This window comes from Chiloscyllium plagiosum, unplaced genomic scaffold (assembly GCF_037043375.1).
Source record: "Chiloscyllium plagiosum isolate Xiang-an unplaced genomic scaffold, Cpla_swu_hap1 HiC_scaffold_39, whole genome shotgun sequence".
NCBI lineage: Eukaryota > Metazoa > Chordata > Chondrichthyes > Orectolobiformes > Hemiscylliidae > Chiloscyllium > Chiloscyllium plagiosum.
Window position 1 is genome coordinate 5,173,286 of NW_028270177.1, and position 21,740 is coordinate 5,195,025.

At 42.3% G+C, this 21,740-nt stretch overlaps 1 protein-coding gene across 5 annotated transcripts in view; it reads left to right on the forward strand.

Annotated features, from left to right (window-relative positions):
• Positions 1 to 4,212: 4,212 nt before the first annotated feature.
• The window catches only part of LOC122540891 (uveal autoantigen with coiled-coil domains and ankyrin repeats protein-like), a 162,656-nt gene continuing 145,128 nt past the window's right edge, over positions 4,213 to 21,740 (forward strand). For all 5 annotated transcript variants that reach the window (XM_043677132.2, XM_087981284.1, XM_087981286.1 and 2 more), the window contains exon 1: positions 4,213 to 4,417. In XM_043677132.2, coding sequence (XP_043533067.2) covers positions 4,370 to 4,417 — 48 coding nt within the window. In that variant the 5' untranslated portion in view covers positions 4,213 to 4,369. The remainder of the gene's footprint in view (positions 4,418 to 21,740) is intronic.

Here is a 21,740-nt window from a genome sequence, read left to right on the forward strand (position 1 = left end):
TGTGTTGTCTTTTCTGAGCTTCTGAAGTATTGACTTATGCTGGAGACATGTTTACTTTGCTGTCAGCCGTGTTCTGGTCCCTCTTAAGGAGCCACACATCATACGCAAATGTTGGTGGATGACTGTAACATAAGACAGACACAGAGTTAAGTGCAATCCTCTCCTGACCCAATGTCCAGACACCATCCATTCCTCCTTCTCCTCCAGGTACCATGTTGTAAGACAGTGCCAAAAAACAGGATTTCCATTGGATTGGTCCATGATTATACTATTGCCTTCTGCAGAATGGCTGAGCAGGAAAGTCTATACATCCATTACTGTTTAAAAATAATTATTGCGTTATGAATGACCACAATGATGGCATATTTGTTGTCTACCACTCATTGAGCTAACAACGTAGCTGCAATACTTGTAGTTATAGGATCATAGAATGGTCACAGCACAGGAGGCCGTTCAGTCTATTGTGAGTTTACCAGGTAAAAGCAAATTACTGCGGATGCTGGGATCTGAGACCCAAAGAGAAAATGCTGGAAAATCTCAGCAGGTCTGGCAGCATCTGTAAGGAGAGAAAAGAGCTGACGTTTCGAGTCTAACTGACCCTTTGTCAAAGCTCAGACAAAGCTCTCCTTACTCAGCTACTCCCACACCTCTGCACTTTTTTCTTTGGACCTGCAATTTTTTTTTCTCTTCATATATTGTGGTGGTATTAGTATCAGGTATGAAACTGGTATATAGCAAACAACAGCATGACCTTTACTAACTAATTACCCTCCAGTGATGGAATGTGAAGCTAATTATCACTTGCAAGGTTTGTGAAGGTTCACCAGGTGAGGCCCCAGTGGAATGGGCCTTTGCTACAATATTTTGGAAAGAGATTCAACTCTTTTGCAAGGTTCAACATTAGAAACTCCAGGACACAGGCTTGTTCCCAGAAACACACACCAAGACAAATGCAAACTGCATCTCAAAACTCATCATCTCAGTGAAAGACACTCTTTGGTCTCTCAAGGCTTGCTGGTTTTCCAGTGCATAGCGTTGTTCTTGATTGAGTGTTGCAGACTGGCATATTCCAAGGTCCAGGTCTGTGTGCTAAAGGACGCATGAAGCTTGAGGCAGCCATTGCAGTGCCATTATGGAGAAAATTCACTCTCTGAAGCCTTTCAGCTCAACTAAACGAAGAGGCTGGAATATGTCAAACGCTTTGGGCTGAATTCCTTACAATGAATGTACATTGAAGAGATCATGAAAATTGAAAATGTACTGTTGGCTTTTAGTCCTAGTTTCCCTGGTCTGTCAGATTTACTCTGAATGTCAAAACCCAAAACAGTCCGAATAACACAATATACCCAATTCTTCTTTATTAAAGCAAGGTGCACAGAAAAAATAGTCATGCACCCTTTAATCCATACAATGCTCACAATTGCAAGTGACCCAGTTTACATATACTTGTCTGAGGATCATCCCACTCCATCTCATCCTCCAGTCACTGATCAGATGACCCTGTCCTGTATTAGCCAGCTATCGCTGTGGGGCACACTTTCTTATACCCATTTTCTATACAGACAAGTGTATGGATTCAAACTTTGAGACTGTCCAGTCTCCAGCAATTTGATTAGTTTGCTTAGTACAAACACCACAAATGTGCCATCTATCATGATCAGTTTAATCAATTAGTCATGAAGACATTTGTGTTTTTTTTCCCCTTGGACAGAGACTTACCACTTGGTTTTAACAAACTTTGACCTTAAGTTTATCTTGCCACATTTATGTCATCTAATCAACCATGGTATTTACACAGCACAATTCTATGATCAAGCAAACTCTGTTTACTTGATAAATAGTCACATTATCATTACAATTCACTGTGTCTGTTTTAAAACAGCCTTTCAGACATACTGTGACATTTTAGTCCATTACGGATGAGTTACAACATTTACACATTGCTTCAGATACAGACACATTAACACCAGTGACCTTTCTAATCTGTGGTCATCACCTGACCATCAACTTTTCGATAGAGCAGATTTCATACTTTTCCATTTTAGCTAACCCAGCAAATTTTAGGTTAATATCCATAACATTGAACCACTTCAACATAGAACATGATGTAGTGAGATAAGTTTATTTCTGTTGTCCTTCTATTAATTTCCAATCTGAAATGATTTTTCCTTGGGTTATATATTTGACATGGAATAAATATTGTAAATATTGAACAATTGTAGAACATGCTGTGTGGGGATAAATTTAATTTTATTGTAAATTTTGTAATATTCAAGTTGAAATGTTTTGTAATGCATATTCTTTCCAGATTATGTGCCAGAGGATTGAAGGACTGTTCATACTGTCTACTTGTTAAAAAGGGATGAAAGAATAACAGGCAAGGCAGTATAACTTCAATGGGGAGGAAATTATTAGAAAAATTCTGAGGGACAGGATATATTTGCATTTGGAGGGATACAGATTAATCAGGAATAGTCAGCATGGATTTGTTAAGAAAGGGTCATGTTTGAGAGCCATTGAGAGCAAAGGCCAAGTGACACATTGAATCAAAAAACTGCAGAAAGGCAGGAAGCACAGGGTGATGGTAGAGTTGGAGAGTTTTTCCTGAAACTGGTAATCAAGCTCACAGAAGCTGGTCATCTGCTCATTATCAAATTGCTGTCAGAAGTCACATGACACCAGGTTACAGTCCAACAGGTCTATTTGAAATCACAAGCTTCTGTAGTGCTGCCCCTTTGTCAGGTGAAGTGAGAGAGAAGCACACGGACACAGAATTTATAGGCAAAGAGATCAAAAGATCATACAAATGGTGTGAATGGAATGCAGAATAATAAGCCTCTGCAGGTGATCAAAAGTGTCAGAAGATGTGAGTGAAGTGTCAACAGCTTAATAACAAGTGAAGGGATGCCCAAAAATCCGATTAAGTGAGGCAGAGAGATAATTATAAAATTAAAAATGAGGTGTTGCTGGAGACAATTTTTTTAATTTTAATTTTTAAAAATGATCTTTCTGCCTCATTTAATTGGAATATATGTTATCCCTTTGCTGTTACTCAGCTATGGACACTTCACGCACAAACGTCAAAAAGTGTGGCATTGGAAAAACACAGCCGCCGGTCAGGCAGCATCCGAGGTGCAGGAGAGTTGAAATTTTGATCATAAGCTCCTCTGATGCTGCCTGACTGGCTGTGCTTTTCCAGTACCACTCTTTTTGACTCTGATCTCCAGCGCCTGCAGTCTTCAGTCTCTTCTAGACTTCACTCACACTGTCTGACACTTTTGATCACCTGCAGACACTTAGCATTCAGCACTCCATTTATACCATTTGTACGATCTTTTGATCTCTCTTCCTATAAATTCTGTGAGTGTGTGCTTCTCTCTTAGTTCACCGGTGATGAAGGGGCTGCGCTCCAAAAGCTTGTGATTTCAAACAAACCTGTTGGACTATAACCTGGTGTCATGTGACTTCTGACTTTGTCTGCCCCAGGCGAAACACCGGCACCTCTATATCAAATTGCTGTGGGCGAGCCTTGCTATGGGCAAACTGACCATCATGTGTCCTAAATTCCAACAGCAGCCTCACATCTAAAGTGCTTCACTGTATGTGAAAGTGCTAGCTTTCGGAGTGCTGCTCCTTCCTCAGGTAGCTAGTGGGGCAGGATCCTGATGAAGGAACAGCGCTCCGAAAGCTAGTGCTTCCAAATAAACCTGTTGGACTATAATCTGGTGTTGTGTGATTTTTAACTTTGTCCACCCCAGTTCATCACCGGCATCTCCACAGCATCACTGTACGTGAAGGACTGTGAGAGGTGAAAGGCGCTACATCAATCCAAGTCTTTGTATCATTTAACCCCCCCCGCAGAAGAAACGACTAACTCAGAGACTTTAAAACTAAAATAGAATCTAGGGTCAGATATCTTTGGTGGAACATTCAGGAGGTATCTTTGGTTAAGGTGGTGGGAGGCTGTGGCCTCAGGTGAGCTCCCCTTCCCTCGCGCCCAGGTGAGGGGTTGGCGCAGGCTACGCCCCCTTGGAGATCTGCCAATCACAGTGAGGAAATCCCACCCTCTCCCGGCAGTGGTTGGCTGGGCAGGCCGGGTGCGATTGGCTGGGCTGGCTGTCCATCAGGTGGCGGCAGGTGAGGGGTGTTCCTTGGTGCGGAGCTGCGCTGTAGGCAACTTGCGGCGGAGTTTGCGGAGAGCCTGAGTGTGAGTCTAGTGTCATCCATCTCCCTCCCGGACCACCCTGTAACCACCCCCACACCCCCCCAAAATATACAATACTCCACTGGAGATCCCTAACCAACCTGCTTAGGAGGAGGAGGAGGAGAGACAGAGGAAAACAGAACAAACTTTGTATTGAAGTCAATCATGAAAAGTTTGAAGTCGCGGTTGAAGAAACACGAAGTTACTCTCAACGTAAGTTTTTGAGGGCGCGCCTTTAGCCTTTACCTAATGACTGTGTGCAGTCGCTGATCGTTTGTTCTGTAATTCTGAAGTTTTAGGTTCGCTTGCTTTCTTTTAAAAGTGTTTTCCTCAGCCAGCAGCATTGAGGAGTGTGTCTGTGTGTTTAAAATGTGTCGCTGTCTTTGCTGATCTAAGCGCCACTTTTTCTGGAGTTCAAACTCCTAATCTGCGGGAGTGATCAGGAAACTAAAAAGTTATAGTTGGAGGCCTTCGATTAAAACAAAATTGTTGCGGAATTTGTACTGGAGACTTTAATGATGTTTTGATTTTTAGACTTTAATTGTGGTACTAACTGAAATGAGTTTTTAAGCAGTTGCACCCATAGCACTGATTCCATTTGCTTTTGACACCAAATACCACGCCCAGGCTCCTGTAAAGTCTACCTACGCTCAGAAAGTGTAACATCACTGTGAATTCAATATAACCTGCCATTCCTGTAATAAGGGTTGTTCACAACATAATTTTGGGTGGAGACTTGTTTTTTTTTGGATGTTATATCTATCCCTTCCAAGGTCACACTTCAGGTAGATCACTCCCAGGTATCCATTAGTCTTGGTTTTATAGTAATATATGTTTGCCTCAGAATCATTCCCAGATATGTTCTGTATGGAAAGTAACTGAAGACTAGATGCATCCCTGTAATCACTCCCAGATGCTTTCTGTTGATCTGCACTTATGCTGTGGCACTAAAATAGTTTGAAGAAAATATAATTTATGGTATGACTTTGTGTTCTGTTTACTACACTTGCACTCGTTGCACTTTTTAATTTTTTTTTGTAAGTTAAAACATTGGATAATAATGCAGTTGTGTAAACATATGGGTTGAGAGTAGGCTTTTCAGGCCACCAACCTGATCTACCATTCAGTTAGATCATGGCTGGTTGAAGTTGTGCCCTCCACTCTACATTCTCACCTATCCTGAGTAACCTCTGACTGCATTATTAGTCAATGATCCATCTGTCTCTGTCTTAAAAAATATCCAATGACCCCACTTCCACTACTGTTTGGGAAAGAGGGTTCCAAAGACTCTTGACAATTTAAGAGGGAAAATAAATCCATCCCATGTCTGTCTTAAATGGGTGAGTATTATTTTAAAACTGCATCTCCAATTCCAATTTCACTTATCTCTACACTTAGCTTATTTTGCTCTATTAATTTACATGTGTTTTTTATTCACTTGTGGGATGTGGGCATTGCTGGCTGGCCGGTGGGGGGGTGGGGGGGGGGGGGGGTGGGGGGGTGGGGGGGGGGGGGGGGGGGGGGGAGGGAGGAAGAGAGGTGCTGGAGGAAGTTAGCTAAGAGTGCAACAGGTAGATGAAGGTGCAGGTAATGCTGATAGGGCAGAGAGGAGGGTGGAGCAGATAGGTGGGATGGAAGATGGACAGGGGACAGGTCAAGAGGGCGGTGCTGAGTTGGAGGATTGGATTTGGAAAAAGGTGAGGGGAGGGGAATGAGAAAGCTGGTGAAATCCACATTGATGCTGTGTGGTTGGAAGGGATGTATTTCCATATCAGGATAGTGGGTGTTTTGGAGAACTTACAGGGAGTGCTGTATCTTTTCCTTTTAGATAAAAGTGGTTGTGGTTTTGTAAGTTGCTGTCTAAGGTTCTTTGACAAAAGATTTTCATTTTTGAATATCAATTTAGATTGGATTAGATTCCCTACAGTGTGGAAACAGGCCTTTTGGCCCAACCAGTCCACACTGACCCTCCGAAGAGTAACCCACCCAGACCCATTTCACTCTGACTAATACACCTAACATTATGGGAAATTTAGCATGGCCAATCCACCTGACCTGCACATCTTTGGACTGTGGGAGGAAACCGGGGCACCCGGAGGAAACCCACGCAGACACAGGGAGAATGTGTAAATTCCACACAGACAGTCGCCCGAGGTTGGAATCGAACCTGGGACCCTGGTGCTGTGAGACTACAGTGCTAACCACTGAGCCACCATGCTGCCCGTACAGGTTTCAAGTAGTGATTTGGAGATGCTGGTGTTGGACTGGCATGGACAAAGTTTAAAAATCTCTCAACACCAGGTTATAGCCCAACAGGTTTATTTGGAGGGACCAGCTTTCGAAGTGCTGCTGCTTTAGGTGGTGGTGGAGCAAGATCATACCTTCAATGTATTTCCTGAGCTGAGGTGGCACCTATTGTTAAAGCTATCTTGAGAATGTAACTTTAAAAAAAGTTCTGGGATTTACATATGAAAGAACCGAAACTTACATGATCACTCTAAAAGATGAAAGACTCAAGCTAAATTTGTTTATTATTACATTCCATGACACTACAATCCTGTTGCTATAAATTGTCGTATGATTCTGCTCCACAAATTGCCCAGTGAAGGAGCAGCACTCCGAAAGCTAGTGCTTCCAAATAAACCTGTTAGACTGTAACCTGATGTAGTGTGACTTTTAATTTCAAGTAAGGTCAACTTTGAATTCTGTGATTGTGGATTTGAGACACAATGTCATCTTTTTTTTTCCTATTCTTTCATGAGGTGTGGGCATTACTGACATTTATTGAGAAAGTAGCTATCACTTTCAATTGTGGCAGTCCCTCTGGTACAGGTATGCCCACATTGCTATAAAATAGCTACCTAATAGCAGTTTGATACAAGGGAGTGGTTTGCTGGGCCATTTCAGGAGTTATATGTTACTGTGGATCTGGATTTATGTGGATCAAAAGAGCAGATTTCTTTTCCCCCCAAAAATTGTTGTTTCATGGTCACCATTAGTAAGTCTTATTTTCAATTTGATTTTATTAATTAAATGTAAACTTTCGTGGCTGCTGAGGTGGGATTTTAACTGCAGGCCCTCCCCCACAGAGCATCAATCCGGGCCTCTGATTTAAAAGCCAAAAAACCTCTGGATGCTATAAATCAGAAACAAAAACAGAAATTGCTGGAAATTGTTCACCAGTTCTGAAGAAGGGTTACTCGACCTGAAATGTTAACTCTGATTTCTCTCCATATGTGCTGCCAGACCTGCTGAGCTTTTCAAGTAATTTCTGCTTTTGTTTGGGTCTCTAAATTACTGGGCTAGTGACATTAATTCTCTGCCACTGTCTCCCTGTTGTGTCAGTACAGTTTCTTCCAGTTATTGATTAGAGGTGGGTTTATAATCTGTTCACCTGATAACTGTCTAGTGAGAGAGAACTCAGTGTCATCTTTTTCCACCTGCAAATGCCTTTACAGACAGACATTACAATTGGTGGGCTGTATCCAGTTAGGAAGGATCTGTATGAGGTCCAATTAATAGCATCAGAGAATTGTTATGGTGCTGAGGGAAGCCACTTGGTCCATTGTATCTGCTCCAGTAGGCTGATGAGCATTTTTTTGTCTCCTTTAGCGATTGCTGGCTAAACTTAGTCATAAAATGTAGGAGCAGATGTAGGCCATTCAGCTCATTACCGTCTGCTCTGTTATTCAGTGAGATCATGGCTGATCTGATAATTCTCAGCTCCATTTTTCCGAGAGCCATCGATTCTCCTAATAATTAAAAATCTGTCTGTCTCAGCCTTGAATACACTTAATGACTCGGCCTCTAAAGCCCTTTTGTAGTAATTAATTCCATCGCTCCACAATGCTCTATTATTCATAAAACTATCTACACACATAGTTACAAACACAGTTCAGTTCTGTACAGTAGCATATCAAGGAAATAAACAAACATTGGAGTTTGACTCCAGACAAACTGAAAGTATCTCTTACTTGGACGAGACTATATTTACATGTATTTGAGGTACTGGAAGGGTTTGATAATTGAACTGACCCCCATTTAACTTCAGCAGAAGGACCTCAGATGGTGGTCTTGCCCTGCAGCAGCTGCTCCAGGCTTTAGTGCATCCCTTAGCATGTAGTCCAGGACCCTTGGAATGTGCCAGTTTGCAACACTTGCTCAATGTCAACTTATTGGTCTTCCTCAACAAGTGGGCGGCACGGTGGCACAGTGGTTAGCACTGCTGCCTCACAGCGGCAAAGACCCGGGTTCAATTCCCGCCTTAGGTGACTGTCTGTGTGGAGTTTGCACATTCTCCCCGTGTCTGCGTGGGTTTCCTCCGGGTGCTCCGGTTTCCTCCCACAGTCCAAAGATGTGCAAGTCAGGTGAATTGGCCATGCTAAATTGCCCGTAGTGTTAGGTAAGGGGTCTGGGTGGGTTACGCTTCGGTGAGTCGGTGTGGACTTGTTGGCCGAAGGGCCTGTTTCCACACTGTAATGTAATCTAATCTAAAAGAGGTTTCAGGCAGATCAGCCTGAGTTGATGCTTGTCTCGGTGTGTGTCTTGGGGAACAGACCATAGAGCACAGAGTCCTGCATTACAGAGCTGCTCAGGATGAACCTTGACACAAACCACTGCATCTCTGTCCAGACTGAAAGAAAATGACTCCTCCTCATATTTTTAATTGATGGATGATTCTATTTTGAGATAATTCCCTCTTGTTCTTTGCTCTCCCACAAGTGGAAATCTCTTTACGTTATGGGTGTTTGTACCACAGTTGGTGATGAATCTGATGAGCATCCAATAGCACAATTTCCTTTGTGGTAATGGAACCTAATTTTAAAGATTAAAAAGGAAAGGCAGGCAGCACAGAAATCTGAAAGAATTTTGTAACCTGCTGGAAATAGAGAGGCCTTGTAATGACCCAATTATGGATTCTTGCATCAGACTACTTCAGATGTTGATGGATCTTCTGAATATTTCCAGACTTTTCCATTTTCATTAAAGCTTGTTTTTGGAAGTAAAAACATTAAAGCATGCTGCTGTGTGTCAGATGCATTTTTTCTTCAGATGAGTGAAGCCTGCTTCATTTGTACTGTTAAGGATCACTTGTGTGTTCAGTTGTCTAGTTGTTTTGTAAACTGTCTTTGAGAAATTTATGGGTTGGTGGGAAATAGATGAAGATCAAAAACAATCTTAGCAATAGTTTACAAAACTGTTAATTTAGAATAAACTAGAATCTCCATAAGGCTTTCAGGTGTAAGTTTTCTTTTCTAACCCCCAGGGTACAATTCTGTTTGCCTGCATGACCATATTCTGGATGCGTATGCCCTGACTCCTTACTGCTTTGAGTCAGCTGATCATGAGTTCAAATCCCACTCCAGAGACTTGGCTTTACACTTCAGACTGAAGCTGTTTGTGCTATAGTAAAGCAATTCTGCATTGTCAGGGAAGGGGCCTAAACTGAGGGACTGTCTGGTCCCTTGTTTGTGGATGTTAAGGTGTGCAACCATTTCCATGAGGTGTAGGGCAGATATTCTTGATATTGTGGGCAACATTTAACTCTGAATCCAAGGTCACCAAATGAGATGATTTAACCACTGACCACATTACTGCCATGGAGGTTTTCTCTGTACTGGTTGGCTGCTGTGTTTCCTATATTACATTGCAGAAGTGAATGGTTTGGAGATGCCGGTGTTGGACTGGGGTATACAAAGTTAAAGATCAGACAACACCAGGTTATAGTGATTGTGAATGGAGTAAACTGTGAGTTGCATTGGGACAGTGAACACTGTTTTAAAAAAAAATGCTATAGGATTTCTTAATTTCCTCTTTTTTTTCCTTGAATCTACCTATTCCCTTTTTCTAGTAGAGCATTTTGTTTCCATTTTATTTGTAACATCTAAGATTGGTCATAGCCTGGAAGGAGGCCATTCAGTCCATCTTTTCACTGCCTGCTGTCTGTAAAGCAACTCACCCAGGTGTGCTTTTGTTATTTTGCATTTTTTAAAAATTTGGTTCTGTTAGGCTAAACCCTTGTATAATTTCCCCAAATAGACTCGACTGTAAACTGCTGCTACTTGGATAGAATCCCGACAATGTCACCAGCCCACTTAAAACAAACCCTTTTCAGAGTTGGTTTATATCAGTTCACTGATCTCTCGCACCTTAAACCATCCCTTGTGCTTGCATTCATTTAATTTGGATTTCTGGACTCTGGACCCTGAGCAGAGAGAGACACTGGGGAAGTTGAATTTGTGTCTTTCCTCAAGGAATGATTGAAAGCTTTCAGAGTCCTGGTAGCATCTTTTGATTGGTTTGGCCAACTGCATCTGCATTCTGTGTTGCCTGTGTGTGTCTCTTATTTCACACCCTGAGTCACTGAAACCTGGTTTCCTGCTCCATTAAGTTCAGTGCTGGTATCACTGGCTTTCTGGCAGAATGTGGGTATCAATTGAATCAGTACAAACTGGAGCAAGTGTGAGAGAGAAACTTACCAACTCCCATTATATTGGTGAATAGGATTCTCAATTGCCATTTTTATACAGGTTTTATGATATAAGTAGATTGCTTAACATGATATTTGCATCGTGGTGTGTAATAATAGAGACCACGCCTACATTGCTTTGTTCAGCTTTTGTCTTTTCATCAGATCTAAAGAAGGATATAAACTGCCTTAGAGTGTAACAAATAGTTCAGCTGACTGTGTTTCCAGGGTGAGAGATTGAGTAGACAAGGCCGGCAAATTCTGAAGTTTATAAGAATGAGAAATGATCTCATTGGAACATCCAAAATTATTAGAGGACATGACAAGAGTTGATACTGACTGGCTGCTTCTCCTGATGGAGTGTCCAGATCTATAGCTATCGCAATCTCAATAGTGGGTAGACTGTTTAGGACAGAGATAAGGAGAACCTTTTTCATTTGGAGTCTTTAGAATTCAGCATTCCTGAGGCCTATGGACGCTCGGTTTTTGAGTATATTTAACATTGATAGATTTTGGACACAAAGTCAAATGGGGATAAAGTGGGATAATAGAGTTGAAGTAGGAGACCACCTGTGATCCTGTTGAATGACAGCACAAGGTCTGAGGGGTCAAATGGCCTACCCTTGCGTCCTATTCTAATTTCTCATGATCCTTTGTCAGTTACATTTCTGAGAGATAAAAGCATGGCTTCTTCTGAATTGTAATGTTAGTTGAATTTTCACAGTTATTATTTGGGGGTAATGTTGGATGCATTGGTGAGCAGTACATTTACAGGAGCAAGCTGGTTGATTTTCACACCAGCTTTTCTACCTGAATTTCATAAAATGTTAATGTTTGTGTGGCTACATTGCAAAGAATTTACAGAACAGAAACAGGCCATTTTGCACAACCAGTGATGTTTATGTTGTGCATGTGCCTTCTCTAGTGCTGCTTCATTAATCCTTTTTTCAGCTTCTTTACCTTTTTTCTCCCTCGTGTAGTTAACTAGCTTCTCCTTAAATGCATCAATGCTATTTCCCTCAACTATTCCCTCTGGGAGTAAATTCTACGTTCTTGCCACTCTCTGGGTAAAGAAGCTTTTCCAATATTCCTCTTTGGGATTAAAAGGTAAAATCGCCATAGTCCCAGAGGGCCATGGGGCTGCTGCTCTCTCTCTCCATCCACCCCCCCCCCCCCACCCCCCCCCCCCCCCCACCCCTCATGTGAGAGAGAGAGTTGGTGGTTTAACTTGAGGGTCACCACTCCTTGGATGAGAGGGAAGATGTTAAAGAGCAGAACCCTTCATGGTGTAGGAATTGAACCCACACTATTGGCATCACTCTGCATCACAAATTATGCAGCCAGCTCAGCTAACGCAGTCTTTCTTTGCATTTATTAGTGACTTCCTTTTATTTCTGGCCCCTGGTTTTGTACCCCCCACCTTATTGAAATGGCTAATTCTCCAGTGCACAGATCTGTACATGCTAGAGTTGTTTGGTGATGTGCTTCGGATTGGATGAAAAGATCCAAAGTAGGGGAAAGAATGGATGAATTGCTTCTGTAATCGGCACTATTCATGTCTTCAGAACCTTGAGAATGGATATTTGTGTGATGTAACTTCTGGATGTGGAGGATGTTGGCCATGTCTGATACCTGTCCTTAGTTGCCTTGCAGAAATAATGGTGGACTTCCTCTTTTTTTAGATCATGACTAACCTTGTCTTTAACCTGCTCCCAGTCTGGCATTCCTGAAGCTGTGTAAGTGTACATAAACCATATATGAATACATGGTTTATACTATACATTCATATATGGTTTATGAAATCATTCTATATATTAATGTTCAGAGAGAAGTGTTATTTAATACCAGAATTCACCTTAGACTGGGAACAATTGGTGTTTGAGGCAAGATGTTTGGCCTTGACTTTAGTTCAGTACGTTATTGTAAAAGAAAATGACTTAAAGGCTGTGTTTCTTTTCCCCAGTAATGCTCTTATGTAAAGACACCATCAGACACACCTTGTTTTGTCCCAGAATGTTTTCAATGTGAATTGCCAAACAGTGATTGTTTGCATCTGTCACTGAAGGTAAGATGATAAAAGAAGATCTGAAGTTAAACTGAATGTGTTCTGTTTTTGAGAGACTATTTTCAACCAGAGTCCTTCAGTCTAAAACCATCTTTCACTTCCTGTTCACTTATCATGTTTGTGCTGTTGTAGGGCAGGCTGGAGAGGGTGTGACTGGAGTTTCTGCTGAGGGGTTGTAATCTGGTTGTACAGCCACATGAAGAATCAGATGTTTGTAAAAAGACAGTTTGTTCTGAAGCTCTGAAAAGTTCTTGGTGTTACAAGTGCTGTGGATTTCATTGGAATTGTTAGTTATAGTCAATCAAGGGGCATGCAATGAGGAAATGTGCTATGATTACCCATTAATTGTTCAATATTAATCTATAGTCTAAAGATTGCTTTCTGAGTCTTGTTGCAAACTGTTGCCTCTGACTGATTTGTGTGTGTAATTGATTGTTTGATTGTCAATAGCCATCTGTGTAAAAAGCTGCATAACAAACTTTAGTCCTGACTAATGTGTCTGATTTCCCAGAATCACTGAACATAATTGGGTTCTGTGTTATCATGTTGGGATTGAGATCAGTCATATAGGTCTGTCTGTGATATCTGGCACTGAGTTTTTAGTTGGAAGATTTATCCTGGTGTAATATTCAGATATTTGTATCTTTGTACTTAGTGATGGAAGCAGCTAAGTATAGCCATGGAATGTGGAATTTAGGTTACAGAACTGTCTTGGAAAATGAGCCAACATGATCAGATGTTTCTCTTAGTGGAAATAAAAACACAAACATTTTAAGCTGGAAATTGGAATAAAGAAAGGATTATTAAATGTTGGCAACGTGCAGCAAATCTGTAAAGAGAGAAGAGAGTATCTGTGTTGACCATTTTTGAGGATGGATTTCTAACCTAGAATGTAGTAATCTGTCCTTTCCCCTTGTAGGTGTAGACTGACTTCCTATGCCAATTCCAAACTTTCATGTTTTATATCTTAACCCTCCCATTGTCTTTAGATGACTTAAGAATCTGGCAGCAAGCAACCACCCCCTCGGATGGGGTCATAGGAGAGCAGAGGCTAAATAGTAAAGTAGGCTTTTGGGTGATATCAGGAAATGATGTTTCGTGTAGAGCGTAATGTTAGAACAGGATTGTGGGCTGAATGGTCTCATGCGTATCCTGTGTTATTTCATTGATGAAACAGTTGTCTACTTCAGACATAGAGCACTATCTGCTTATAAACAGGAAGCCGCTTTGAGAGTGCGAGGTTGGGTTTTGCATCTTTCCATTGCTTTAAGTGACAATGAACCGATCTACAAATTAGCTGGTAAAAGGTTAAGATTTCATCGTCTTACCAGACCATAGGGCCACTCCCTTATTAGAGAGACCTACTGGTTGTGGTTTAACCTGAAGGTCACCACATCTCTGGTGAGGGGAGAGGTCGAGAAGGAGAATCCTTCATGCTAACCCAGGAGTCAGAGCAAAGAAATGTCACATCATGTTTAGTTGGTGGGCAGGGGAACACAAACATCAGTGAAACCTCACCTGCTTAGCATGGTAGATGGCACATGGGCGACACGGTGGCACAGTGGTTAGCACTGCTGCCTCGGAGCGCCAGAAACCCGGGTTCAATTCCCGCCTCAGGCGACTGACTGTGTGGAGTTTTTCACATTCTCCCCGTGTCTGCGTGGGTTTCCTCCGGGTGCTCCGGTTTCCTCCCACAGTCCAAAGATGTGCAGGTCAGGTGAATTGGCCATACTAAATTGCCCGTAGTGGTAGGTAAGGGGTAAATGTAGGGGCATGGGTGGGTTGCGCTTCGGCGGGGCGGTGTGCACTTGTTGGGCCGAAGGACCTGTTTCCACACTGTAATGTAATCTAATCTAATCTAGATGGTGGAAAGAATACAACATTAAAATCCAGGAATTTTGACCAGAATGAGCAACAATTGCAGAGAATTCCAGTACAACAATGGATCTAACTTTCAGGAGTTGGCATAACTGTGCAGCTGGCATACACACCCAGGTTATCGGAGATCATACATATGCAAGTAGAGACACGTTTTTTTATCTTTTGTTCAAATACTTGTTGAATGCGTTCACATCTTGAAACTAGAAATGATGTAGACACATTTGGCTGTCTGTGGTGCCTCTGTTCAGTACTGACTTCCGGCACTTTGTCACATTTTGTCAAGGATACTGAGTGCAGATTCCATCATACAATAGATTCCATCATAGAGCCATCATAGAGCCCTCCATCGTGAGGGGGAAGCTTAAGGTCAATTTTCTTGGATGTAAATAATGATCTAATCCAATGATAAGTGAAAGGCAATTCTTGCTGTGCTCAATGCTCAATTTCCAAATGCTTCATTTGCCTGTAATAATTTTGTAGTTTAGTAGTACAGCAATGTTTGTCTGTAGCTTGAGAATATCTTTTGAGCTAATTCTTTGACTTTAAGCTGTAGAGAATCAAAGGGTTCCCTAGGTTGTGGAGCCTCTGTATTTTGAGGTGGCTATGTCTCTTACTACACTGTAGGTTTCTAGAAGGTGAAAGATTGTTGGACTGTTGAGAATGATTGTTCTGCAAAAACAACACAACCTTCTGCCTGTGATTTAACTTGTTCCTTTCTCTAAACACTCCTGTTTATTGCCCCACATTCAGCAACAACTGTAATTTTAAAACTTACAGCTAGTGCTCACATCCTTCAGTGACCACTTTGTCCCCTCTGTCAGCCGGCTTCTGAAAACCCTGCTCTCCTTTGATTTCTGACCTCTTGAGCATCTATCACTTCCTTCATTCTACCAATGATCGCCATGCCTTAAACTGTCTTACCCTTAAAATTCCCTCTCTGGGAAACCTTTTTGCCCCTCTTCCTCCTTCTCCCCCTTGTATTAGGAAATTGAAGTTAAATCAGCCAAGATTTCTGTGCTTTGTTGTTAAAAGTGCAGGTTGCAGACAAGGATTGGACTAGTTTGTGACCCTCCCTTTATGACTTCACCCAGTGTCCAGGCCTGAAGTTCTTTAGAACTCCGACAGTGTGGAAACAGGCCATTCAGCCCAACAAGTCCTGGAGCATTCCATCCAGATCCATCTCCATAACCTTGTGTTCCCATGGCTAACGCACCTAACCTACACATCCCGGACATTATGGGCAATTTCTCATTGCCAATCCACCTTTGGACTGTGGGAGGAAACTGGAGCACCCGGAGGAAACTCACACGGGGCGAATCCGCAAACTCCTCACAAACAATCACCTGTGGCTGGAATCGAACCTGGGTCCCTGGCGCTGTGAGGCAGCAGTGCTCGCCTCTGAGCCACCATGTTGCCCAGCGTGTAGAATAGTTTTTTTTAAATTCATTTACCGGTTGTGGATGTCACTGGTTGGACAGCGTTTATTGCCTGTTATTAGATTAGATTACTTGCAGTGTGGAAACAGGCCCTTCGGCCCAACAAGTCCACACCGCCCCGCCGAAGCGCAACCCACCCATACATCTACCCCTTACCTAACACTACGGGCAATTTAGCATGGCCAATTCACCTGACCTGCACATCTTTGGACTGTGGGAGGAAACCGGAGCACCCGGAGGAAACCCATGCAGACACGGGGAGAATGTGCAAACTTGAGAAGGTGGTGATGAGCTGCCTTTAAAGTGCTGCAGTCCCTTTGCTATCTGTAGACCTACAATGCTGTTGGGGATTTCGAGGATTTTGACTCTGTGGCAGTGAAGGAATGATATATTTCTGAGTCAGGATGGTGAGCAGCTTGGAGGCTCATCCACTGGCCCCAGTTGAGATGACTCTTTACTTTGTAATGGAGGTTTTTGGTTTGAGTCTGATCCCAGTCCTGTGCAGAAACCTTAGCTGATATTTAGTTAACTGCTTGGAATGTTGTGATGCTAGAGACTTCCATCTTTCGTAAGAGGTACTGTGACTTTGTGCAAAGCAGAAAATGGCCCCCTTCACCCAGCACCAAAGCAGCTCATCTAATTGAGGCCAAGCAAAAATCCAACAGAATAAAATTGAAATGTGTTTCTTCAATAGTGGCTATTAAAGAGTAAAGAATGCTCAGTGACTTAAACTGTATCTAGGCCCAAGGCAAGTTACTAATGTAACTAAAACAGGATTGCAAGATACTTGACTTCATTGCTATCTGTTTGTGCTGACAGATAGGCCAGGCTTTATCTGTGATACAGACAGCAGAATGCATGACCCAATTTGCCATGTGTAAAAGGTTGTGTGTGACAATAACATTCCACAGCAAGTCACTCGGTCAGGTTATTGCTAAAAGAATGAATCCCCCTACAAGACTAACTTCAATATTAGAAGATCCCATAGGTTTAAACATTTCTCATGAGACTTAAATCATAGTCATAGAGAGGTATAGCACGAAAACAGACCCTTCGGTCCAACTCGTCCATGCTGACCAGATATTCTAACCTAATCTTGTCCCATTTGCCAGCATTTGGCCCATATCCTGCTATGCCTGTCATACTGATATAAGATGCCTTTTAAATGTTGTAATTGTACCAGCTCCACCACTTTCTCTAGTAGCCCATTCCATACATGTGCCACCCTCTGCGTGAAAAAGTTGTCCCTTAGGTCTCTTTTAAATCTTTTCCCCCTCACCCTAAACCTATGCCCTCTAGTTCTGGACTCCCTCACCCCAGGGAAAAGACCAAGTCTATTTACTTTATCCATGGCCCTCATGATTTTATAAACCCCTATAAGGTCACTCCTCAGCCTCCGCTCCAGGGAAAACAGCCCCAGCCTATTTAGCCCCTCCCTATAGCTCAAACCCTCCAACCCTCTGAACCCTTTCAATTTCACAACATCTTCCCAATAGGAAGGAGGCCAGAATTGCATGCAATATTCCAACAGTGGCATAACCAATGTCCTGTGCAGCTGCAACCTGACCTCCCAACTCAAAAGTTATTGGCTCTTGAGCCTTTCCATCCATAGACCACTTGGGCAGGGCAAAGGACAGCTGACCTGACACTGCACAAAACTCTGGAGAATAAATGGGAAGAATGGCAATGGATTTTAATGCAATATCAGTGAGGTGATGTCTGCTTTCATGCTCCCATGTTCAACCAGTGTCTCTGCTTTGTTTTTGTCTGTGCAAGTATTCAAAATATGATCACAGCTGCAGATTGCAACAGTAATGCAAATCTTGTTTATAAAACTATACTCTTGTTGCTTATGCCAACCTGTGTTGTGTGCAGAGTATGTAACTTTATTTAGGTCACGGGGATAAGAATTGTGGCAATGCTCCCTTGTGGTTTTGGGCTATGGCATTTGTGCATCAGTGACTTGTATTTTGGACCAACCAGAGGACCCTCATGGACAGCCATTGGTCCATGAGTGACATTTTCACAATCTCCAGACTGGTGATATCGTAATCAATATGATTTACACCTTGAGATGAAAATATAAGCTGAGGGAATTGGTGGGTATGTGGGGACTTCATTTATTCATTTAAAAAAATGTTCCTCTTTGCAAAACACAATTTTTGCCTTACAGTCTCCTGCTCCTGCTGTTTGTTCCCACTGCAGTGAGTAACTCACCTCCTGACTCCCTAAAGCCTGTCCACCATCTACAAGGCACAAGTTAGGAGTTTGATGGAATACTCCCCACGTACCCTGGATTGGGGACAGCTCCAATAACACTCCAGGGGCAGGACAAAGTGGCCCATTTGATTGGCATCCCATCCACAAGCATCCACTCCTTCCCCCACCAACACTCAATGACAGCAGTGCGTATCTTCTACAAGATACACTGCAGAAATTCTCTCGATATTTAGACAGCCTCTTCCAAACCCATGATCACTACTATCTAAAAGGACAACAGCAATAAGTACATCGGAACACCAAGTTCCTCTCCAAGCCACTCGCCTCGCTGACTTGGAAATATATTGCTGTTCCTCCAGTGTCACTGGGTCAAAATCCTGGAACTCCCTCCCTAAGGGCATTGTGGGTCTACCTACGGTGCATGGACTGCAGCGGTTCAAGAAGACAGCTCACCCCCACCTTTTTGAGGCGTAACTGGAGATCAGCAATGAATGCAGCCCCAGTCAGCGATGCTCATGTCCCATGAGTGAATTTAAACTAAAAAGGCAGCCAATCACACCATTGGCATCTGATCAAGCAGACGGGCTCAGTTTAATATGTCCTATAAAAAAGAGAGCGCTTCCAAAAGCTGGTTACCCATTTGGAACTGGACTGGGAGTGTTGGCTGGATTATATGCTGCAGTCTCCAAAGTGAGACTCAAATCCACAATAATCCCAATTTAGAGGCGAAAGTGTTACTCCCTTAACCATAGCCACAAAACCGCCAAAGCAGAAATTAATGATTGAGACCAAGATGGAGACCTTCACGTTAGCAGCAAGTGGAATATATCTGAAGGTTAAAGACATTTATACAATTAAGTTACTATTGATCCTTCTACTGTCCTGTTTGGAATAGTTTCTGAACTTTTTTCAAAATTGAATAGTTTAACGGGAAGCTAGATAAGCACACAGAGGAAAAAGGAAAGGCAGGGTATGCTGATAAAATGGGATATATTGGGATAGGAAAAGACTGGTCTGGAACAGAAACAATTAACCTGTACCAACTTTGTTGTACTGGTTAGTGTAGTCTTTGCAATTCTATCAAATGTTTTACAAATAAATGATCAAAATAATGCTAAAAAAGTGCATCTTATTATTTATTCTATCACACTTTCAGAATTGCCCTTCCTTATCATGGCCAAATCCATTCAATGGTCATACAAAGAAGCATTTCTGCAAATGGTGGGAATCTAAACTAAAAACTGAAATGGTGGAAATGTTCAGAACAGTAACATCACTCCGACCTGAAACTCTATCAGTGTGGAATGCATTTGAGATATAACAGATTTTAAACATGTACAAAGACAAAGAAAGAGGTGGGGGTGGAACACACCAGGAGGTCTGGGATAGAGTGGAAAGTGGGAGAGGGTGAAATGACAAAGAACAGTGGTGCGAGGCAAAAAAAAAGAGGATGGAGGGGGCAAGTAAAGAAACAAAAAGTTAATACTTTGTGTATCAATGTCGCACTAAAGAAAAGTTACATCAATCTCATGAATGCTTTGAAACATTATTTTAAGGATGGGCCCACTGGGAAGATCAATTCTGAGTCAACCACCCATATTTTCCATTGCTAATAAGTTTCTGCGGTGGGTAATAGAGGAGGCGACAGAGGCCAGTCAGTACATGTTGTTTTGTGGAAGTGAAGCCAGTCTAAACATTCTTGCAAATTCTAAATGTGAATGAATATTGGTTAAGCAATGTCTCAACTTGAAAGTTATGACATTTTTTTCCAAATATCTCCATTGGTTCACTCTCTCTCTATTAAATTCCAGTTCCACAATTGTCTCAAGACCTCTGCACTATTAATCCTGATCACTTGCAAGTCTTCAATTTTAATACCATCACCACTGGATGCCTTTTCTTCAGTTGAGTCAGTGCTACTTCTAGAATTCTATCTCTAAACTTCTCCTCTTTATTCCTCTCTCCTCCTCTACAGTGCTCCTTCAGACCTACCTCTTTGAGTGTATGGTCATCTGACCTAATATCCCCAACATCCTAATGACTCGACTGCTGTGACTGCTTTTGTTGTTTCCTACAGAGGGGATTCCAGAGCTTCGAGCCAGACAGCCTCAGGCACAGTGATCAATGTTGAAATGAAGGAGGTAATGAGTACTGAAGAGGTCAGAAATGGAAGGAGGGTAGAGTTTTCAGAGAAGTGATTGAGAGAGAGAGAGAACAGAGTGGTCACGGAAGGACATGAGCACTTGCTTGAGGTTTTTAAATTGGAGTTTTTGCTGAAGTGGCAGCTAATGTGAGGCAGCAAACATGGGAGTGTTGAGTGAATGTAACAAGATGCAAATACCAGGCAGTAGGTCATGGTTTTTCTTCAGAGCAATGATTCTCAATAATTCAAGAATCTCCCATCTTCTAGAAATCCACTGTGGAGTAGAAGGAGCCACATTTATCTCAATCATTGGAAGCTCAATGTATTTGAAATTTAAGCATGCTGTGGTTCCAGTCCAGGAGAATCATTCTCAACCTATTAGTCATAGAGATGTACAGCACGGAAACAGACTGTTTGGTCCAACTTGTCCATGCCGGCTCGATAGCCCAACCTAATCTAGTTCCACCTGCCAGCACCTGGCCCATATCCCTCCAAACCCTTCCTATTCATATATCCATCCAGATGCCTTTTAAATGTTGCAATTGTACCAGCCTCCACCACTTCCTCTGGCAGCTCATTCCATACATGCACCACCCTAAACCTCTGCCCTCTAGTTTTGACTCCCCCACCCCTGGGAAAAAACTTTGTCTATTTACCCTATCCATGCCACTCATGATTTTATAAACCTCTACAAGGTCACCCCTCAGCCCCTGACGCTCCAGGGAAAACAGCCTCAGCCTGTTCAGCCTCTCCCTATAGTTCAAATCCTCCAACCCTGGCAACAACCTTGTAAAACTTTTCTGAACCCTTTCAAGTTTCACAACATCTCTCCGATAGGAAGGAGACCAGAATTGCAAGCAATATTCCAACAGTGACCTAACCAATGCCCTGTACAGCCACAACATGACCTTCCAACTCCTGTACTAAATGCTCTGACCAATAAAGGAAAGCATGCCAAACACCATCTTCACTATCCTATCTACCTGCGACTCCACTTTCAAGGAGCTATGAACCTGCACTTCAAGGTATCTTTGTTCAGCAACATTCCCTAGGAATTTACCATCAAGTGTATAAATCCTCCTAAGATTTGCTTTCTCAAAATGCAACGCCTTGCATTTATCTAAATTAAACTCTATCTGCCTCTCCTCCGTCCATCTGATCATGATCCTGTTGTAATCTTAGGTAACCTTCTTTGCTGTCCACTACACCTCCAATTTTGATGTCATATGTCAACTTACAAACTAAATCTTCTATGCTCACATCTAAATCATTTATATAAATGATGAAAAGTAGAGGACCCAGCTCTGATCCTTGTGGCACTC